Source organism: Saccostrea echinata, unplaced genomic scaffold (genome assembly GCF_033153115.1).
Source record: "Saccostrea echinata isolate AGI-Se365-2 ecotype Australia unplaced genomic scaffold, CSIRO_AGI_Sech_v1 ptg000054l, whole genome shotgun sequence".
In the NCBI taxonomy this organism is placed as follows: Eukaryota; Metazoa; Mollusca; class Bivalvia; order Ostreida; family Ostreidae; genus Saccostrea; species Saccostrea echinata.
The window spans coordinates 62,251,632-62,272,351 of NW_026889803.1; the positions used below are offsets into that span (position 1 = coordinate 62,251,632).

The 20,720-nt window shown below is 34.0% G+C and overlaps 1 protein-coding gene across 1 annotated transcript in view; it reads left to right on the forward strand.

The window, feature by feature from the left end:
• The window catches only part of LOC133171903 (polyamine-transporting ATPase 13A3-like), a 53,650-nt gene that overhangs the window by 28,007 nt on the left and 4,923 nt on the right, over positions 1–20,720 (forward strand). Inside the window, exons 12-26 of the mRNA XM_061306698.1 lie at positions 485–679; positions 7,671–7,816; positions 9,798–9,998; positions 10,280–10,341; positions 12,111–12,255; positions 12,682–12,774; positions 13,242–13,516; positions 14,002–14,126; positions 14,301–14,578; positions 14,688–14,767; positions 14,906–15,058; positions 15,279–15,375; positions 17,872–17,944; positions 19,012–19,162; positions 20,547–20,692. Of these exons, the coding sequence (XP_061162682.1) occupies positions 485–679; positions 7,671–7,816; positions 9,798–9,998; positions 10,280–10,341; positions 12,111–12,255; positions 12,682–12,774; positions 13,242–13,516; positions 14,002–14,126; positions 14,301–14,578; positions 14,688–14,767; positions 14,906–15,058; positions 15,279–15,375; positions 17,872–17,944; positions 19,012–19,162; positions 20,547–20,692 (2,220 nt within the window). The remainder of the gene's footprint in view (positions 1–484; positions 680–7,670; positions 7,817–9,797; positions 9,999–10,279; positions 10,342–12,110; positions 12,256–12,681; positions 12,775–13,241; positions 13,517–14,001; positions 14,127–14,300; positions 14,579–14,687; positions 14,768–14,905; positions 15,059–15,278; positions 15,376–17,871; positions 17,945–19,011; positions 19,163–20,546; positions 20,693–20,720) is intronic.

Here is a 20,720-nt window from a genome sequence, read left to right on the forward strand (position 1 = left end):
TGCAGAATGTTTGGTAAATGAATATTGCAAAAAATAACCGTCACAAAATAGCCATGCATTCTTTAATGTTTACATGAAATTAAATTAATGTAATTGCAAAGTTTGTTGAAGAGTTTATAGGCTAGATATCAAACATCAAATTGAATGTTCTGTAAATTTTACTTTGGTGAAACCATAAGCTTGATAAGTTTGAGGCAACAATTGAGGATCTCATTTCTCTATGGTGTTCACATTTCTCACGAAGAGAAATAGGACTTGGGTGAAAGTCATGACCCAAGAGTTTGCTTTACCTGAATGACCTAAAAAAAAATTATAACACAGTTATGTTTTTCTCTTGAATACTTGTTTTAAATAGAATTGCTCAACTTACTTTATTATCATTTTTGGACAGTCAAGTTAGAGTAAAATCATTTGAGTCACGGAATAGTTAAAATTTGCATACAAAATTTATGTGGATTTAGGAAGACAAACTTTTTGTGATTAGGTGAGAGTGTACCAATTACAAAGACTCCTCTTCCTAACTCGGGGGGCCCAGGAGTTGACGGCAGCCAATCGGATCATCAGGACGTAAAATTCAGTATCAAGGAGAATGGAAAGCATGTTCTGTTCTGTGGAACTGAAGTCATCCAGACTCGTTTCTATGGCGACCAAAAGGTCAAAGCAGTGGTCATCAGAACAGGTGAATATTTTTGAACAAGATGTTAAAAGTGGTGAAGAAAAAGAATCCCAGATCACAAAAAACAAGAATATTTATTTCGCTTGAGGTATATATGTACTTATACATCCAGTAGAAATTTATGAACCTATCAACAGTTAAGATCCTGTTATCAAAAGTATTGAGAATTTTTTATCAAGTATATATTTGAAATCTATACACATAGCTTAATTAAAAATCAAAACCAAAAATGAGGGTCGATGTGCTTCTTTTGGCGCTACGGAGCATTTAATATGACCTTTTTGCACTGTAATTATATCTAACACATAAATCAATTTTTCAAAGTTTTTCCTCTAATATTTTTTATTCAAATAAATTATGGGAACAAACGCAGTGTTTATTCATCTTGAATAGTCTCTTTAAAATTTGTAACAACAAAAAAAAAGTTTCAAATTACTTTGCATAGTCAATTAGCTGACCTTTTTGCACTCATAAAATGTCATTTTTTTCTGGCATTAAAAATTTAACAAGCAGTAAAATCATTTAAAAGTAATGAGTAGAATCCAAATTTATTGTAAGAGCTAAAACTTTATGCAGAATTTTTTAAATAGAGGTCTAGACAAAAATCTGCTCAAAAGCTCAGGAACGAACCTCGTTAACCCTTTCGACGCCAAAGCGACATAAATGTCGTTTACTGTGTCAACGCCAAACCGACAAAAATGTCTTTTTTCAATAAATGTTTTACTTTTTCTTTTATTAACCATATACCTTACGTGTAATTTAACACAATAATATCTATATTTTGACACAAATATAGCTCATTATTTTTACATAGGTACTGGTCTACATATGACGTCATATTTCTTACGTTAAAGTTAAATTATGACGTCAGTTTAGGAGTATGCTAGCATTGTAAATAAAGTATGGCGCACTTTCCGTTAGCATTTTTATGGTTTATTGTTGACGGAAAGTTTTACACTTATTTTCCCCGGTGATATATACATTTACATGCATATATTTTTTTCAGAGAGAGAGAGAAAGAGCTCTGTGCACATATACATAAGCATTTGTTTTATTTTATAAGTGGTTTTTTGTTCTGAATAACACGTTATAAAATGTTTTAACCATTTTAATTTTAATCCCCAGTTAATCATATTGATATACTCGATTAGACAGGTTCAAGGTGTATAGCGTCGATTTCCAAATGGGTGTTAGTGGGGGGGGGGGGGGGGTAAGCATGCAGAGATAATTGACAAGCAAAAAAAAATCTCCTAATGAAAAGGCAACCGCTAATAGTTCAAACTGATAAAAAGAGACCTCGTCGTTGTCTGAATATAAAAACCGGTAACATGGGATGCTTGAACCTACGTTTAAACATTTAACAACAACAAAGAGGAGGGGAGGGGGCACACAGCTATACTAAATTAACACACAATAAAACAGAGTAGAGGGCACGAAAAAAATCTAAATTTTGCTTAAATAAAAAATTGAAATAATGGATTAAATGCATAAAAAAAAGTAGTCCCTGAAAATAATATGAAATTGTTCTGATAAAAGCCAGTTTGAAATGAGCTTGGAACTTGTTTAGGAATTGAATACAGCTAAATAGATGTTGACTTTTTCCAAGAGCATTATACTCAGAGTTGAAAAACATAAGAATTAAATCGACAGTGACTTTTTGCTTAAAAATATGTATGAAACAGAACAAACAGTAGATTAAATAGAAGATTAGGCTGTAAAGAAACTATTATTGAACTTCTGATAAATGTTTATATGGCAACACCGATTGAGAATGAATCAGTGATAGAAGAAAACTGTACTATTACATGTAACAAGTGGTTATGGATGTCATTCAAATGATATGAAAAAGTTCAAAATCATGAACCAAACACTAGTATGAAATCTGTACATTATTGGAAAGATAAAAATAAAATGATGTTTTGAGCAAAAACACCCCCCCCCCCTCCCAAAAAAAAAAAAACAAGCAAAAAACAAACAAACAAACAAACGAACAAACAAAAGAAAAATGGTGATTCGTGCAAAACTTTGATGACCGTGAAAAATGTAAGGAATCATTTTTTTAAAATTGACTATTGAATTCGTGTATGTAATAATTTAGCCATGAAATCTTGAACGTCAAGTTTCAACTCTGATATCTCGACACCCCGGATATCTCAGTACACACACCTTTCTGCCTTCAAAGAAAAAAAAGTTTTTAGTCCTGTCCTGTGGTAACAGGCAAAAACACCAGTCATGTTCTGTAATTTCAAGATTCCACTTAGCCTATGAAGAGAGTCGAGTAGAGCGGTAGAGTTTCAAACATTAAAAATGGATATTGCTTACCTATATCGCCTTATACAAAAAATTATAAATATGTGTTGGACGTAATATTTAATTATTGCTTGAGACATAATTGTATGTACATTTCATTGCATCGAAGTATGAAGAGCTTTAAGATGTCAGATAAGCTGGTGTCACGGAGGAAGAGGACTGCGTAAAAATATATTCAAGTCTTCCAAAAATATTCAGAGTTTCGATTTCAGATTTCGTCAAAATTATAATTTAGATGTATTTCACTTTGCTCAGGAAAGTCCAGCTGCGTTAAATATGCATAGGCCTATATAGAAAAGAGCCAAGAGCAGTACAACCATCTCTTTGATCAAACTCTACTTAAAAAAAATTAAATTTTAGAACTTTCCGTAAATCTGAGTTGGAAACCAGACAATAAAATCTCTCGCGAGATTTTTTTAATTCCGGGAATCCAGAAAGGTCATTATTTCAGATCAAGCGCAATGCTACAAGGAATTCTTTTTTTCCTAGGATTGAAATTTCGAACTTTAGTAAGCTTAAACATGACGGCTATATTTCTATGTCCAGCAGGTGATAGTAAGTATCTGGCAATATGATCGCGAATTTCCCATTCATTCCGACATTAAGACCGCGGAACATTAACTGTCAAGGTTTGGAAATATGCAGCTTATAAATACGTCATTTTTATCTATTAGAGTCAAAACATTTGAGCGGGTAATTATAATAATTCGGCGCGGGCGTCTGAGAATACATGGATTAAAATTCTACTTCGAAATTCATTTTAAATTCACCTCAGCTACTCTTGTACGCACAGTGTTAGTGATAGATCCAGAAGAAAAATAATGCCAATTTCGGAATTTCGGAAAAGTTTGACATTTATATATATAAATCAGAGTTTTCTATCCAATGTTTTTGTTTAAAAGAAATAATAAGAGGACGAACATTTGGGGGAGGGGGGTAGATCTTAGAAATACAGAAAGTTTTTGAGTTTGGACAGCCCATATCAGTGTCGTCTCGATCATCAAATATTTTAGCTGTAACAGATGGAAATCATTCGGCAAACCTCGGCTGATTCCGTCACCTTCATCAAATGAGGTACGAATCGGCCGAGGTGTGCCGAGTGAGATGGAAATGACGTACCTGAAAGCTGTATATTTCCAGCCTTGCCAGTTAACGTCGCGCGGTCTTAGAAATCTATTTTTAAGAAACCAATTTCCTTAGTGTTTCATTTGAGATTACAGTTTAGGCCCTTTTAAGAAATGATGTACGATTGTTGCGTCCAAGTGATAAACGTCGGGAGCACAGGTTAAAAAAAAAAAGAAGACAGCTTTTGATATAACCTGATTTACTAGGGGAAAACTAAAAAAAATGACTAATAGTTTCAATTTTCATGTATATGAAATAAACTTTTTGACATCATTATGTACCTCTTTTTTATGTTTGTACATGTATTCCATGCCTTGGAAGTAATTGGTTTGTATGAACAACATGGCCGTAGGAACCCCAAATAATTTTCCCGATATTATAGTGCCCCTGCTGAAAAAGTATGGTTGCCCACATCCCCCCCCCCCCCGGGAAAAAAAAAACAACTGAAATTGCTCCCTAAGGCCCTTAATAATAAAAACTTATTTAAAAATAATATATCAGCGTATTTTTAAAAAACATCAAATTAAAAAAAATCCGTTTGGAAGTAGAAAAACAGACTTTTTATGAACGGAACAAACTTAACCAAAAAAAAAACAAACAAAGAAACAAACAAAACAAAACAAACAAACAACTATCGTATTTTACACATCATGCATCTGAATCAATTTCCAGTTATAATTCATCGGTGATACAGAAAATACTTGGAGTGCTATTATCTTCTCTTTTAAACAAAGTTAGAGGGGGAAAAAGTAACGCGCTTGTGGGTGTGGGTGGTGGAGTGAATGCGTGCTTTTAACTGAAATTAATAAATTTTTATATCGAGATCGATTTGCTTTTTTGCGAGGGGATGGCCCGCTTTACGCGCTGTCCCTTTGTTTGGGTTGGATTTCTTTTTTTTTTTCTCTATGGGGCATCTGCGATTTTTTTAAGGGGGGGGGGTATGTTTCAAGTGCTTTATATCCATTTTTACTTGAGCTAGAATATTAAATACAAAAAGAGTACTTTGTTTGAAATTGTAATATTTTTCGACTGAATATAAACCGTTCCCAGATCCTTAATCATTATGTCCAGATCCCCCTCCTCCTTAATTAATGGATCTGCCTCTAGAAGTATGAACTAAAGCGTCTTTTCTTAGTTAGGAATAATTACATACTAGTAGCTTAGAAAAAGAAATTAAATATTTTCTCAAGTTTTTATGTGTCAAAAAGATTAGGATTATTAAATAATTTTAAGAATGTTTAGAAACTGAAATTGCTGAACGCGACAACAGTACCTTTGCTGTTAGTAACGTCAACTTTGTTTTGAAGTGCCTTTCTAAAATGCTTATAAAATACTGAAAAAAGCAGACATTTTTTAAATGTTTTATATATATTTGCATTCAAAAAGGACCAGCTAGACTATTTAAGGGCCCCTTTTCTCGTGACGGCAGTCATACATTTATAACATTTAGTAGAAATATTACCAGGTATTTGAAAAAGATCAAACGTCTTTTTTTGTTATATTTAAAGAATTTCCTTGTGTATTCTAGCTACAGGATAAATATTTGCTAAATTTACTTTATGGCGATTAAAAATTATTGGAATGAATATGACTATATTATGTGCATTTTCCTTGAAAACTATGAACATCCTATTACCTTGCTTAAACAGGTGCTTGTTTCATTATCAATTTGACGCTTTTTTCTGAAGCAAATTATTTTACGTCTCAGTTGACGTCATAGTACGGCATCCATGACGTTATAGACGTAACTATATTCGGCGTCGAAAGGGTTAACAAAGAATGTCTTCTAGGGTGAGTTAACCATGCATCGGACACATACCTTGCTTCGGACAACTTTAAGCAATAAACTGTCATTGAACCTGAGTCTCCCCGTGTTTTTACTAGTTTCTGTCTTAAAGGTGAAGAACTAAACTTTTTAATGATGCCGATTTTTATTTTCATGTTGTGATAAAAATGCCACAAGAATGGCCTTGAAATTACGTCATATTTTGCATCATCGAAGGGGAGTAACCAGAATTTTACAATTTTGCAATTTTTAGAGTTGTCATTCTTTTAAATAAACGTAAACGGAACGGGCCGGACCTTGGTAAAATTTGTCAATGATTGATAATTTTACAGAAATTTTTCAAAAATTTTACTTCAATGTTTGTACAATATTTTTTAAAGTTGTTTTTAACTAGTATGTTTATTTCACCGTACATCAGACACAAATTAACCCTGCATCGGACACTTTCCGATGCATGGGCAATCACTTCCATTTTCACGTAAAACCCAAATGACAGCTGTTTTTTACGGAAATAGAAAATAGAAACTCTAGATTGTTAGTGAAAATACAAATTATCGATATATGACGACTAGAAGTGGACTCAATTTATTTCTTTAAACTAGATGATTATAACCCACGAGACAAAGGCGCGAGTTGCCATATTATTAGCATTGTAAAGCCTTTCTAAGGCGATGTGATGCAACTAAAATCTCTTCATATTTATGCATCGAAATAGTCATTCAAATTTAATTAAAAGGTTATTTTTTAAATACAAGATAAAAAATGTTTCGATATCACTAATTTTAAAGCACCGAGATCAAGGTATGATCGGTCCTACTAAACAGAGTACGCTAGTACGATAGAGTACTTTAGAGTACGCTAGTAAAATTTAATAATTTAATGCAATTTAACTACTTTTTGTATGTTTTTCTACTTTAGTTAAACATAATGAATATATATTTTAAATTAGATTTGTATGTTTTCCTTATTTTAGGAGTTATTTCAAATTCTGATTTCAAGTGACGGTTTATCGTTTGATCCCGATCTAATTTAACTTGAACATGTTGAAATGTTTCACTGTTAATGTAAAAAATATTTATATAGGGCAATAAATTTAATTTTTGATAAAATTCAGTTAAAGTTAGTAAGTCTGAAACAAAATATTAATCGAGATCAGAGTGTTAATAATCTTTAACAGTTTAATGCATTGAATCATGAATGTTATTTTCTTGTCAAAATAGCGCTAAAAACAAATATTTTGAAATAAATATTGCAATATTAGTTTATAATAATGTTTAATGGAGTTATGATATTTTTCTGGTTTAAATATCGTATGTCTGATGCATGGTGAATATTGTCCGATCCATGGTGAATTCTGTTTTCTAAAAAATCGGTTTTTAATGATATTTTCTCAATAAATAGGGGACGATTGTGTCAAAAATTTATATTTTAACCACATACTACATGTTAAGTTCCATTTTGATAATATTTGGTCGGTAGCGATATTGCTGGAACTTGTTGAAGTGCAAGGGTGTCCGATGCATGGTGAATTCACCCTAAATGTGTCTTCTGTGATTCATGTACTAATAAAGTGAAAGTACAATTGTTTATGTATCAAATTTAGATTAATGTTTAAAATGGTAAAGCATTTTTACAGCACACTTTGACATTATTGTGAATTAGTACTTGTAACACATGTATCAGATTTATATCCAGTACTATGAAACTGACAAATTGTTAGCATTATGAATTTAAAATCTTTGAGATTGTATTCAGAAGACGTCTTTTTTATAGGCTTCTCTACATCCAAGGGAGAGTTAGTCAGGTCTATCATGTATCCTAAACCTGCTGATTTCAAGTTTGAGAGAGATACATATATTTTTGTGGGAGTTCTAGCCATTATTGCAGCCATAGGATTTATATATACCATTGTACTTGAGGTAGGCAACAGTGAACTATTGTAAAAGTCAGTTCTCTATGCTTGAAATCTTATGTTGTAGTCTGTGTAATTTTTTTAGCTCACCTCGACGAAGTCGAGATGAGCTTATGCTATACCCCCGGTGTTGGCGTTAGCGTCGGCGTCCCGGTTAAAGTTTTAGGAGCAAGTCCCATTCCCAAGTTACTATAAGCCCTACCTGGACCAAACTTGCATGGATGATGCATCTAGAATGGACACTGCCACACTTGCTTCGGATGCTGGATCTGACCTAGATTTTCCAGATGAGTGACCAGGTTAAAGTTTTTGGAGCAGGTCCATTCCCAAGGAACTATACGCCCCACCTGAACCAAACTTGTATGGATGATGCATCTAGGGATGGACACTACCACACTTGCTTCGGATGCTGGATCTGACCTAGATTTTCCAGATGAGTGACCAGGTTAAAGTTTTTGGAGCAGATCCATTCCCAAGTAACTATAAGCCCTACCTGGACCAAACTTGCATGGATGATGCATCTAGGGATGGACACTACCACACTTGCTTCGGATGCTGGATCTGACCTAGATTTTCCAGATGAGTGACCAGGTTAAAGTTTTTGGAGCAGATCCATTCCCAAGTAACTATACGCCCTACCTGGACCAAACTTGCATGGATGATGCATCTAGGGATGAACACTACACACTTGCTTCGGATGCTGAATCTGACCTAGATTTTCCAGATGAGTGACCAGGTTAAAGTTTTTGGAGCAGATCCATTCCCAAGTAACTATAAGCCCTACCTGGACCAAACTTGCATGGATGATGCATCTAGGGATGGACACTACCACAGTTGCTTCGGATGCTGAATCTAATCTAGATTTTCCAGATGAGTGACCAGGTTAAAGTTTTTGGAGCAGGTCCATTCCCAAGTAACTATAGGCCCTACCTGAACCAAATTTGCATGGATGATGCATCTAGGGATGGACACTACCACACTTGCTTCGGATGCTGAATCTGACCTAGATTTTCCAGATGAGTGACCAGATTAAAGTTTTTGGAGCAGATCCATTCCCAAGTAACTATACGCCCTACCTGAACCAAACTTGCATGGATGATGCATATAGGGATGGACACTACCACACTTGCTTCGGATGCTGGATCTGACCTAGATTTTTCCAGATGAGTGACCAGGTTAAAGTTTTTGGAGCAGGTCCATTCCCAAGTAACTATAAGCCCTACCTGGACCAAACTTGCATGGATGATGCATCTAGGGATGGACACTACCACACTTGCTTCAGATGCTGAATATAACCTAGATTTTCCAGATGAGTGACTAGGTTAAAGTTTTTGGAGCAGATCCTTTCCCAAGTAACTATAAGCCCTACCTGAACCAAACTTGCATGGATGATGCATATAGGGATGGACACTACCACACTTGCTTCGGATGCTGGATCTGACCTAGATTTTCCAGATGAGTGACCAGGTTAAAGTTTTTGGAGCAGGTCCATTCCCAAGTAACTATACGCCCTACCTGGACCAAACTTGCATGGATGATGCATCTAGGGATGAACACTACACACTTGCTTCGGATGCTGAATCTGACCTAGATTTTCCAGATGAGTGACCAGGTTAAAGTTTTTTGAGCAGGTCTATTTCCAAGTAATTATAAGTCCTTCTTAAACCAAACTTGTATAGATATTGATCTTGGGGTGTACACTAACTAGAAAAAATATGATGTGAGATTTGCCTTACTTATAGATAACCTTCGTCGAGGTGAGCTTCGTAATCTTTGATTACCTATGATTCTATTTTTGAAAAGGGCATTAGTCAGCTGGTTTACATATGAACTAGATAATTTTCCTACACATATTGTACATGAACTAAAATCTCATAAATTAAAATTCAAGTGCTTTTGGAATTAAAAATTATGAATTTAAAAAAGACCACATAACAGTATTTATAGAAATAATTTGCTAAAAAGTAAACTTAATTATGATACTGTAGGTGAACGCTGGAGAGGATACATCAGACATCATACTACATGCCCTGGATATCATCACGATTGCCGTACCCCCAGCACTTCCTGCTGCTCTGACCGTGGGGATCGTGTTCGCTCAACAGAGGATGAAGAACCATCAAATTTACTGTATCAGTCCTCGAAGCATCAATGTGTGTGGGGGCATTAACGCTGTCTGCTTTGATAAGGTATAATAATAATAAAATTAATGTATGGTATGAGAGCCGTGGTAGGTATTTTCACCATTATTCCATATGAGTGCACAAGAAAGGGTTCCACCATAATAATTAAAATGAATTGGATAACTGACAGATGAAAATTCAAATTGTTTTGTCAGTGTAATCTTTTTCATATGTTAGAGAATATTTTATTAGAATTTTTTTAAGACTTGTATTATATTACCTGTGTATATGAAGATTGATTAAGACTACAAAATATATTGTAAAATGCTCTTCACATGTGTTTACAGACGGGAACTCTTACAGAGGATGGTCTTATGATGCAGGGAGTCATACCTACTAGTGATCAAAAGTAATTATCAAGTATATATAATTCTTAATATTTACATTTGCCAATGTCTTTCCTTATGTAACAATACTAATTAAATTGAAATTCAATTTTCAATGACGTGCAGTTGGTCACATGATCAGACTTTCTTGGGTTTGGAAAGCAAACTGCACGAGTCATTTGGAAAGTTCCGACAGTGACGTCACATGACATCGTAGGTTCGCTATGTTGCATTTCCATAGCAAAATCTAAATAGTGCCTATATTTCTTTGTAACACGAATAAAAAAGTAAAATATAAATATAAGAAATAAAATATCATTTTTTAGAGTTTCATTGGGTTATGACATGAAGTCGGTATGTGATCAAATCTACTATAATGCCCTTCGGGTGTTATAGGATTTGATCATGTGACCGACTTCATGTCATACTCCAATGAAACTCTAAAAATGATATCTTATTTCTTAAATATATAATCAACAACTCAGTTGAGAGATCCAGTGAATGAAGCTTGAACATTTTGTACAAAACTGACTTCTTGAGCTTAAAATTCTCTTATCTAGAAATTGTACGTTTCTGTTAATTAAGATGCTTGTAATTATTTTTATGTGCACAATTGTATGTACAGTATAATCTGTCTAATTCTGATGTCAGTGGTTCCAAAAATTTTAATTGGGTCAGACAATAGAAAAAAAAAATTTATAGGAGTTCTTGCCCTTATTTTACAGTGTTCCTCATTTTATCGATCCCTGTTAGGATAAATCAGGAAAGTAATTAATTTTGCCGTGGCACATAATAGAGCCAATATAATATTGTAAGAACAGGAATTTCGCGGTTTATAAAGCATAAACTGTCCCAACCCAGTTTATACCATATAAATTGGGTAGCTATTAAATTCATTCCTTAAATCAATTCAAGAATTTTAATAGGTCAATGTATATTAATCGAGCACTGATCTTCGTGAATGTTCCGCACTGAAATAAACAACATTGATATCTATTCATCAGAACTTTGTTGTCTGTAAACAATTTTTACTGGGGGTAATACTACATACCCTAAAATGTTGAAAATGGAATAAAAAAGCTCAATATATACACTGTTAAACAATGTAATTTTCTTAATGTCCAAAAAACCTTTTGCCATGGTGTATAGAGGGTCAGTTTATGGAAATCTGGACAGAACATGCTTAGTTACAAGTACATACTAAGTGATGTTAAATCGCATTTTATTAGCAGGAGTTTTTGTTCACTTGATATCATGGAAATGTCGTAATGTAAATCCTTGCTATTAATCACAGAAAGTAACTAATGTTTTCTTATATGGAGAATTTCCAAGAATAACATAAACAGTGGAATATCAGTATTCCAAAGTTTGGGGGACTTGGATTTCCCATGTTTGAGATACTGATACCGTCCATATAAGCAGAAATTTTAGCGAGGATTCAATTTTGGCATTTTTAGCAAAGGCGTTGAGTTCCCTAAAATTGAATATCACGAATAATTCATTCTGTATTGGAGAATACTGTTATCTCTATAGCCATCACAAAATCACTAAAATTACTTCTCGCTAAAATTAAATACTGATTTTATTTTTAAGGAAAAATTGCTTAATTTGAGGTTCACTAAAAATTCCAATTATATGGTATTAACATATATATATTTGGCTAATAAATAGAACCAGAGACCTGTCAAAGTAAAGTCCGCCTAAATGTATGTGATTAACAGTAGTTATAACACTATGTAATTGATTTCATAGGTTTGTTTACCGGGTAGTTGTTAAATTTTGTGTTTTACAGATTTGAGGATGAAGTTTTAGATCCGAGTCTTTTAAAATCGAGTCCACTACTGATTGGCATGGCAACGTGTCACTCACTAACAATTATAGAAGGCAGCATTGCTGGGGATCCACTAGATGCCATTATGTTCAACAGCATTGACTGGGTAAGTGGAAATGTTATTCACAACAACATAAATGATTTACTGGGTAAGTGGAGTAGCATTGACTGAATAAATGTTATTCACAACTGCATTGACTCCTGGTAAGTGAAGCAGCATTGACTATAAAATTAGACACAGCATTTTCCCTGAAGAATGGTAGTGATTGTAATGGTTTGTTACACTGTTAAATGAATTAGATCCTACTGAACCAATAATACTGGACTGAACCAATAATACTGAACAGAACCAATAATACCAGTAATACTGAACTGAACCAATAATACTGAACTGAACCAATAATACTGAACTGAACCAATGATACTGAACTGGACCAATAATACTGAATTGAACCAATAATACTGAACTGAACCATTGATACTGAACTGAACCAATAATACTGAACTGATCCAATGATATATATCAATACAGGTGTTGGAGGAGCCGGGACAAGAGGAGAGTAGATTTGATATGATGGTCCCTACAGTGGTATATCCTGGAGCTTCTTCTCCAGTCAAGTCCAAGGTATGTCTACATTTTAGAAAATGTCTTCTAAATGTCTACATCCAAGCAAGTTGAATTCTGACATCATAATACCACACTTGATGTCAAAACTATAGTGAACTGTTTTGTTTCAAAAATGATCGTTGAATGACATAAATAATGTGACATAAATAATGTGAATATAAGATAAGCATTTTATTTGTGAGAATTCATTAGGTACACAATCTACAATGCTTCACGCCTGTATATTTATCATGAAGCACTGACAAGCTTCAAGAAATATGCCAGTGTAAAGCATCGTAGTTCATGTCTCATGAATTCTCAAAAATTCAATTCACTTCTTAAATAAACAGTAGTAGCTCAATCTAGATGTAAATCTACAGTACGTGTATTAATACTTTTAAAGCTTTTAACCATGTAGATGAAACACATACATAGCTAGATTTTGTGTAACTGTCAATGGTGAGCTGTATACTGCTGTATTTCAGGAAGATCTTCAGTATGGGGTGGTTAGACAGTTTACATTCTCATCAGGACTTCAAAGAATGTCAGTGGTGGCCAGAAAACTAAAAGGACAGAGTTTTGAGCTGTACACTAAAGGTGCTCCAGAAATGATTGTATCCCTCTGTAAACCAGATACCGTTCCTCCTGACTTTCAGGAGAAGTTGATGTCGTACACGCAGCATGGCTACAGAGTCATAGCAATGGCGTGGAAAGAATTACCCTCCAAAATCAATTATGTCAAGGTCCAAAGAATACAAAGGTTAGTAGGGATGGGGTGTTATAGAACAGTTGTTCCTCCCATTAGCAAAAGCATTGCAGTTGCATAAAACATTTTTATGAAGGACTATAATTATTTAAGAAATGAATTTAATTTGGTACCCAAGTTATACTGTTTAGCCTGGTATGATGGAAAAAAAATAAAATGTTCCAACCCAGCAACCCAGGTAAATCAAGTAAAACTTGGGTAGCTATTAAGATTTACATTTATACATTATTTTCTATCGTTAAGAGTAAAATATTAGACAGTATATGAATATTCCTTCAAAATTGCTTTAAAATTGTACTGAATTTAAGTGCAAAGTCAAGCAGATTTAGTTTATATCTTTTTGTTGCCTGCTTCAAAAACGTATTAATTTTCTATCCAGTAAAATGGTGCGTTACAACAGAATTGGATTATATACCTGAAAATCAAGTGTTGCTTAAGACTCTCTATGGAAATGCAGACTTTTCTTTTTCACTTTACAGGGAACAGGTAGAAAAGGATCTGAATTTTCTGGGCCTGCTGGTGATGGAAAACAAGCTGAAGCCAGAAACAACACCAGTAATCAATGAACTGAGGGAGGCCAACATTAGATGTATCATGGTCACAGGTGAGTTTAATCTTCAGTGGCAAAAACATGGGAACCAGTGATGGGGGGGGGGGGGGGGGCAAAATTAGATGTATTTCAGGCATTATCATTAGCTCCTAATAACTACTGATGAGACACATTACCATGTGTGTGTGTGTGACTTACATTTAGTTTCTATTTTATTGCTGTTGGTAGGTGACAATATTTTAACTGCCATCAGTGTAGCTCGGGAATGTCGTATGGTGGACACTGCAGACCAGATTATCCTAGTGGAGGCAGTTGTCACCAAAGACAACAAGCCCATGTTGAACTTTGTGTACGCAGATGATAAGACAAAACCAGTGGAGGAGGTTAAGAATGGGGGATCAGGGAGTCTGATTCAGATTGAAGAGTTAGACCAAGTGTTCCACTTCGCCGTGGAGGGAAAGTCTTGGTGGGTTTTACAGAAACACTACCCAGAGATTCTGTCCAAGGTAAAACATCCTGGCAGCTCTGTTGAGAATTTTAGATGTTTATCTGTTGATGATGCTGGTTTTATGTTTCAGTTTTTCAGCATTCAATAGTTTATTAATTCTTTTGTAGGTGATTGTCAAAGGAACTGTCTTTGCAAGAATGTCACCAGAGCAGAAAGGTCAACTTGTAGAACTATTACAAGATCTGGGGTATTTACCTTAGTTTTATAACATACTGAATGTATTGAGTTTAATCCAAAGTTTTAAGCTGCTGTATAATTATTAATCATACAATATTTGCCTTTCACCAGACAAAGTAAATATCAAGGTGATTTTTTTCTATTTCAGATACTATGTTGGTATGTGTGGAGATGGTGCTAATGACTGTGGAGCACTTAAAATGGCCCACGCTGGGATATCTCTCTCAGAGGCGGAGGCTTCTGTAGCCTCTCCATTCACCTCCAAAGTCCCCAATATAGAATGTGTTCCCAATGTCATCAGGTAAATATGCCACTAAAGTCCCCAATATAGAATGTGTTCCCAATGTCATCAGGTAAGTATGCCTCCAAGGTCCCCAAAATAGAATGTTCCCAAGGTTAGCATAGAATGTGTTCCTAATGTTACCACAATTCTCTGAATTTGCTTGTTTCTTCATGTGTTATAAGGAATCTTTGACAAATTCTTTCTACTGTATTTAATGTAATGAAACTTGACCTTACAGACAAGGAAGGGCAGCTTTAGTGACCTCATACGGCATCTTCAAATACATGGCTTGTTACAGCTTAACACAGTTTGTGTCAGTCTCTATACTTTATTGGGTAAGTTATCTAGTCTGTGTCAATCTCTATACTGTATCAGGTAAGTTTCCTAGTCTTTGTCAGTCTCTATACTTTATTGGGTAAGTTATCTAGTCTGTGTCAGTCTCTATACTGTATCGGGTAAGTTCCTAGTCTTTGTCAGTCTCTGTACTGTATTGGGTAAGTTATCTAGACTGTAATAATCTCTATACTGTACTGGGTAAGTTACATGTACTTAGTCTGTGTCAGTCTCTATACTGTACTGGGTAAGTTACTTAGTGTCAGTGTCTATACTGTATTGGGAATTTTACTTATTCTGTGATGCACAATGATGCAAAAAATAGTGCTGACATAAGCGGATCTATGGCTGACTTTTAAGTGAAACACGTTATCTGTGAGAATATATGGTGGACATTTTTGTCAATATTTATACTGTACTATACTGAGTACACATTTTTGTCCATTTCTACACTGTACTATTCTGAGTAAGTCTTACATGTTTTTGTCAATTTCTGTACTGTATTGTATAAACTAAGTTAGTCTTGCACGGTTTTGTCAATTTCCATATTGTACTGTATACACTGAATAAGTCTTACAAAATTTAAGTGAGCTTTTCTTATCAAAAGAACAAGGTTCACTTAGGACCTTTTTTGGCCCTGTGAATTTCCGAAAAATTAAAAACTGCACAGTTTTAGGTGACAATGCAATGAATATTACTTGGACCCTTATGACTGCATATCTCTTGAAAATGATGTAATTTTCTTGCTGTGATGTCATAAATTATGTCATTATTCTAGTATCCTGAAAATTTCTTTCAAAAATGGCGAAAGTCTATGATGTTTTTCAATATTTCAACCTCTGATCCAAAAGCAATTATATTATGATAGAACTGTTTCTGAAGATTGTAAAACTTGTTAATTTTTGGATTGAGGGGTGTGCTCATATTGAATTCTTTGCAGAAGGTTCTCAAATTACACCTGTTTTCTGCAAAATTCAAGAACATTGCAATTTCATAAAGTCTGTTTTCCAATACCTGGACTCTCAGAAGAAACTTTTTTTTTATATAGAAAATGAAAGACTAATTTTCTACTTTATATTGATGTTTAAAATGGGAAGCAGAGTTTATAGTCAATTAATTGATATAGGGACATGGCCAATTTATGCATTATTAAGTGACTCTTAGCTCTTTGTTTGTTGTCCCTCATTGTCGTAAACTTTTCATGTTTTTGAATTCTTCTCCAGAACTACTGGGCCAGTTTCAACCAAACCTCCCACAAAGCATCCTTGGGTGAAGGGAATTTAAGTTTGTTCAAATGAAGGGTCATGTTTCTTTCAAGAGGAGAATTAGTGGAAATTTTATGGCATCTTTCAAAAATCTTCTGATGAAGAACAACTAGAAAAGTTGAAACTTTTTGATAGCTTCATTTCAATAGTGTAGATTCAAGTTTGTTCAAATCATGACATCTTGGGTTAGTGTGGGGCCACAATAGGTAATCATAGTTTTACATAGGAATATGTAAGAAAAAATCTTGAAAAAACTTCTTCTCAAGAACAGGAAAAGCCATGATAAGTCATATAAATATGGAAGCATCATTAGGAAGTGCAGATTCATGTATGTTTGAATCAAGATTCCTGGAGGAAGTTTGAGGCCAAAATAGCCAAAAAAAAAAAGTTCTATTGGATGTACATGTATTTAGGACAAAATCTTTAAAAAGTCTTCACGTGATTAGCAGAGCCCTGATTAATTATATCTATAAATAAAAATCCTTTGGTAGTGTAGATTCAAATTAATTCAAATCATGACCCCCCAGGGTAAGGGTGGGGCAACAATAGGTGAACAAAGTTTTACATACAAATACAAATGAAAAATATCCAAAGAAAAACAGCATAGCCATAGTAACTATGGATGCAAGGTTTTTTCAGTGATATTTTATTGTGCAGTACATATCTTGATATCTTGATACGGAGACTAAAATATTGTATTAAGTGTATAATTATAAAGTATGAAAATAAATAATTGTTTTGTTCAAATTTTTGAATTGCAATTATTGGAATTGAAAAAAAATATCGTAAAACAGTAAAACAATGGCATCCTAGCATCCAAATATACATTATAAATATATTGAATAAAAAATTTTAAAAAGTGAAGTTATGATTTTACAGTATACTTTTTAGAAAAAATTGTTAAAATTATTTAGAAATCATAGGAAGCATGCATGTAAAAATATCTGATATTATCATATTTTTGGAAAAAATCATGATATATTGCGATTCAAATTTTTTGGTGATACCAGTCAGTAATAGTTATTCAGGTGAGTGTTGTGGCCCGTGGACCTCTTGTCCATTTCTATTTGTACTTAATTGAATAAATCTTTGAAATTTTTGTCTATTTCTATACTGTACCATACTGGTTAAGTCTTACAGATGGAGCCTGTCAATTGCCAAGTCTTTTAAAAACTTTGTGATTTTTTTCTTTTTAAACTCTTTTTAATTAGTATTTGTATCTTTCTACTTCAGATATCAGCTAGTCTTACTGATCCGGAGTTCCTGTACATTGATCTATTCCTTCTATCAACTCTCAGCATTACCTGTATGTAGTTTGTATTGATGTTTCTTTAAAAAATTGTCTTTTGAGATCAGATGAAACAGAATAAATTGTTACTAGTATGTTGAATATAATTTTTGTCCCTTGCTTTCACAAAAAGCAGGGGATATTAATTTGGATGTGTTCCTCTGCTCATCTGTCCATCTGTCTTTTATTCTGACTGTGTGTAACACTTTAGCTCTTAAAGTGCTTTAATGTAGAAATAAAATCTCATAACTACCCAGGACTTAAACAAGATCCATTTCATATATTCCCTAAAATGTTTTCCAGATGGTAACTTTAGTTTTCAGTGCACTTTTGCAATGACACGTAAGGTTGTGACTCTAACTTAAGAGAGGCCCTTTAACATTTAGGCCAAAGGTGAAAGGTCAAGGTCACAAATTCTTGGTAATTTCAAATGGTAAATTTTACTTTCCAGATGTCACTAAAAGTCCTTTAGGTTTTGTAGGTTTTGTCATGAAATTCTTTAATATATCTTGACTCCCAATGACTATAAAAAAGACCCTTAATGATTTTGAGGTCAAAGGCCACGGTCAGCAGTTCATATAATTAGATGTTAACCTTAGTTCTCTTACAGTTTTTGCGATGAAAGTTAAGGTGATGACTTTCTTTAACTTTGAAAAGACCCCTATTGATTTTGAAGCCAAAAGATGAAAGACTAAGGTCACAAACTCATATATGGTATGAAGTTGTTTCAAGACTCTTTATTACTGTCTATAATAAAACTTGCCCCTATTGATTTGAATTGGAAGGTTAAGGGCACAAACTTATTACATTTTTTTGGTTAGTATCTCAAACTTTGGTCTGCAGGGGACATGAATTTCCTGAATTAGATTGTTTTCCAATTGATTGTCTGTTTTTCCTTCAAATTAAACTTCAAAGCCTTGTGTAACTTTTGAAAGAAATGAAATAAAATAAAAACTTTATATTTAAGTTTCACATTTTATCACTGAAGACAAAAAAGATGTCAAGATCTTGCTAAAGAATTAAGGAAATGGAATTCAGCATTCTTTGTAGACTTTTAAGATGTTTGTTTCTATTATGTTGAACAGTTGGAAGGACTGAGCCTTACCCAGAACTGGCCAAGGAACCACCACCCATTAGTCTGACCAATATCTTTCCCATTATGTCACTGGTTCTACAAATGCTCATCCAGGCAGCTGCCCAGGCTTTCTTTTACGTTCACATCAAATCACAACCATGGTAAGAGACCCTCACCCAATCACAGCTATGGTAAGAAACCCTCACCCAATCACAGCCATGGTAAGAAACGTCTCCCAATCACATTCATTTAAGAAACCCTCACCCAATCACAGTTATGGGAAGAAACCTTTCCCAGTCACATCCATTCTAAAAAAAAAACCTCATCCAGTCACAGCGATGGTGAGAAATATTGTTAAGGCACAGCCATTATGAGAAACTGCACCCAGTCACAGACATTTTAAAACAGTAGTCCTCTCACAGTATTTGCAAGGAATAGAAACCCAGTCTTGCTCTAAAGAAATATCCCATATCACAACAACAGTAAAAATTATAAACTGGCCCTAGGATCATTTAGCAGTTTTAGCAAAAAGTCAGAATTTGTGCATTGTCTTAGAATTTTATTATAGAAAAGATAAAAAATTTGAAATGGTATCAAAAATTTCTTTCTTCTTTTACAATGTACATGTAGTTACTAAATTTTGATTTTCAAGTATTGGTTTTTGATGAACATTCCTTTTATGAATGATTAAAATTTTGACATAAGGCTGAGAAGAAATTTTCATTTGAGCCATTTGAGGATAAGTACAATAACTTCTCTGTCAATGACAATAGTAGTAACTCTCAGGTTTGAGTCGTTTTAGGATAATAAGATAAACTTTTTAATCAAGTTTGAGCCATTTGCAGATAACTACAATAACTTCTCTGTCAGGTTTGAGCCATTTGAGGATAATTACAATAACTTCTCTATTAGGTTTGAGCCATTTGAAGATAATTACTATAACTTCTCTATCAGGTTTGAGCCATTTGAGGATAATTACAATAAATTCTCTATCAGCATTTGAGCTGTTTGAGGATAATTACAAAATCTTCTCTATCAGGTTTGAGCTGTTTGAGGATAATTACAATATCTTCTCTATTAGGTTTGAGCCATTTGAAGATAATTACTATAACTTCTCTATCAGGTTTGAGCTGTTTGAGGATAATTACAATAAATTCTCTATCAGCATTTGAGCTGTTTGAGGATAATTACAAAATCTTCTCTATCAGGTTTGAGCTGTTTGAGGATAATTACAATATCTTCTCTATCAGGTTTGAGCTGTTTGAGGATAATTATAATATCTTCTCTATCAGGTTTGAGCTGTTTGAGGATAATTATAATATCTTCTCTATCAGCATTTGAGCTGTTTGAGGATAATTACTATAACTTCTCTATCAGGTTTGAGCCATTTGAGGATAATTACTATAACTTCTCTATCAGCTTTGATCCATTTGAGGATAATTACAATAAATTCTCTATCAAGTTTGATCTATTTGAGGATAATTACAATATCTTCTCTATCAGGTTTGAGCCATTTGAGGATAATTACAATATCTTCTCTATCAGGTTTGAGCCATTTGAAGAGAACCCTGATGATGACTATTGGAGCTATGAGAATACGGCCATTTTCTCCATTTCTGCATATCAGTACATCATTCTAGCTGTTACTTTTGCCAAAGGCTACCCATATCGCAAAAACATGTTCTCTAACTGTAAGTACTTACTGCGTGTATTAAGGAT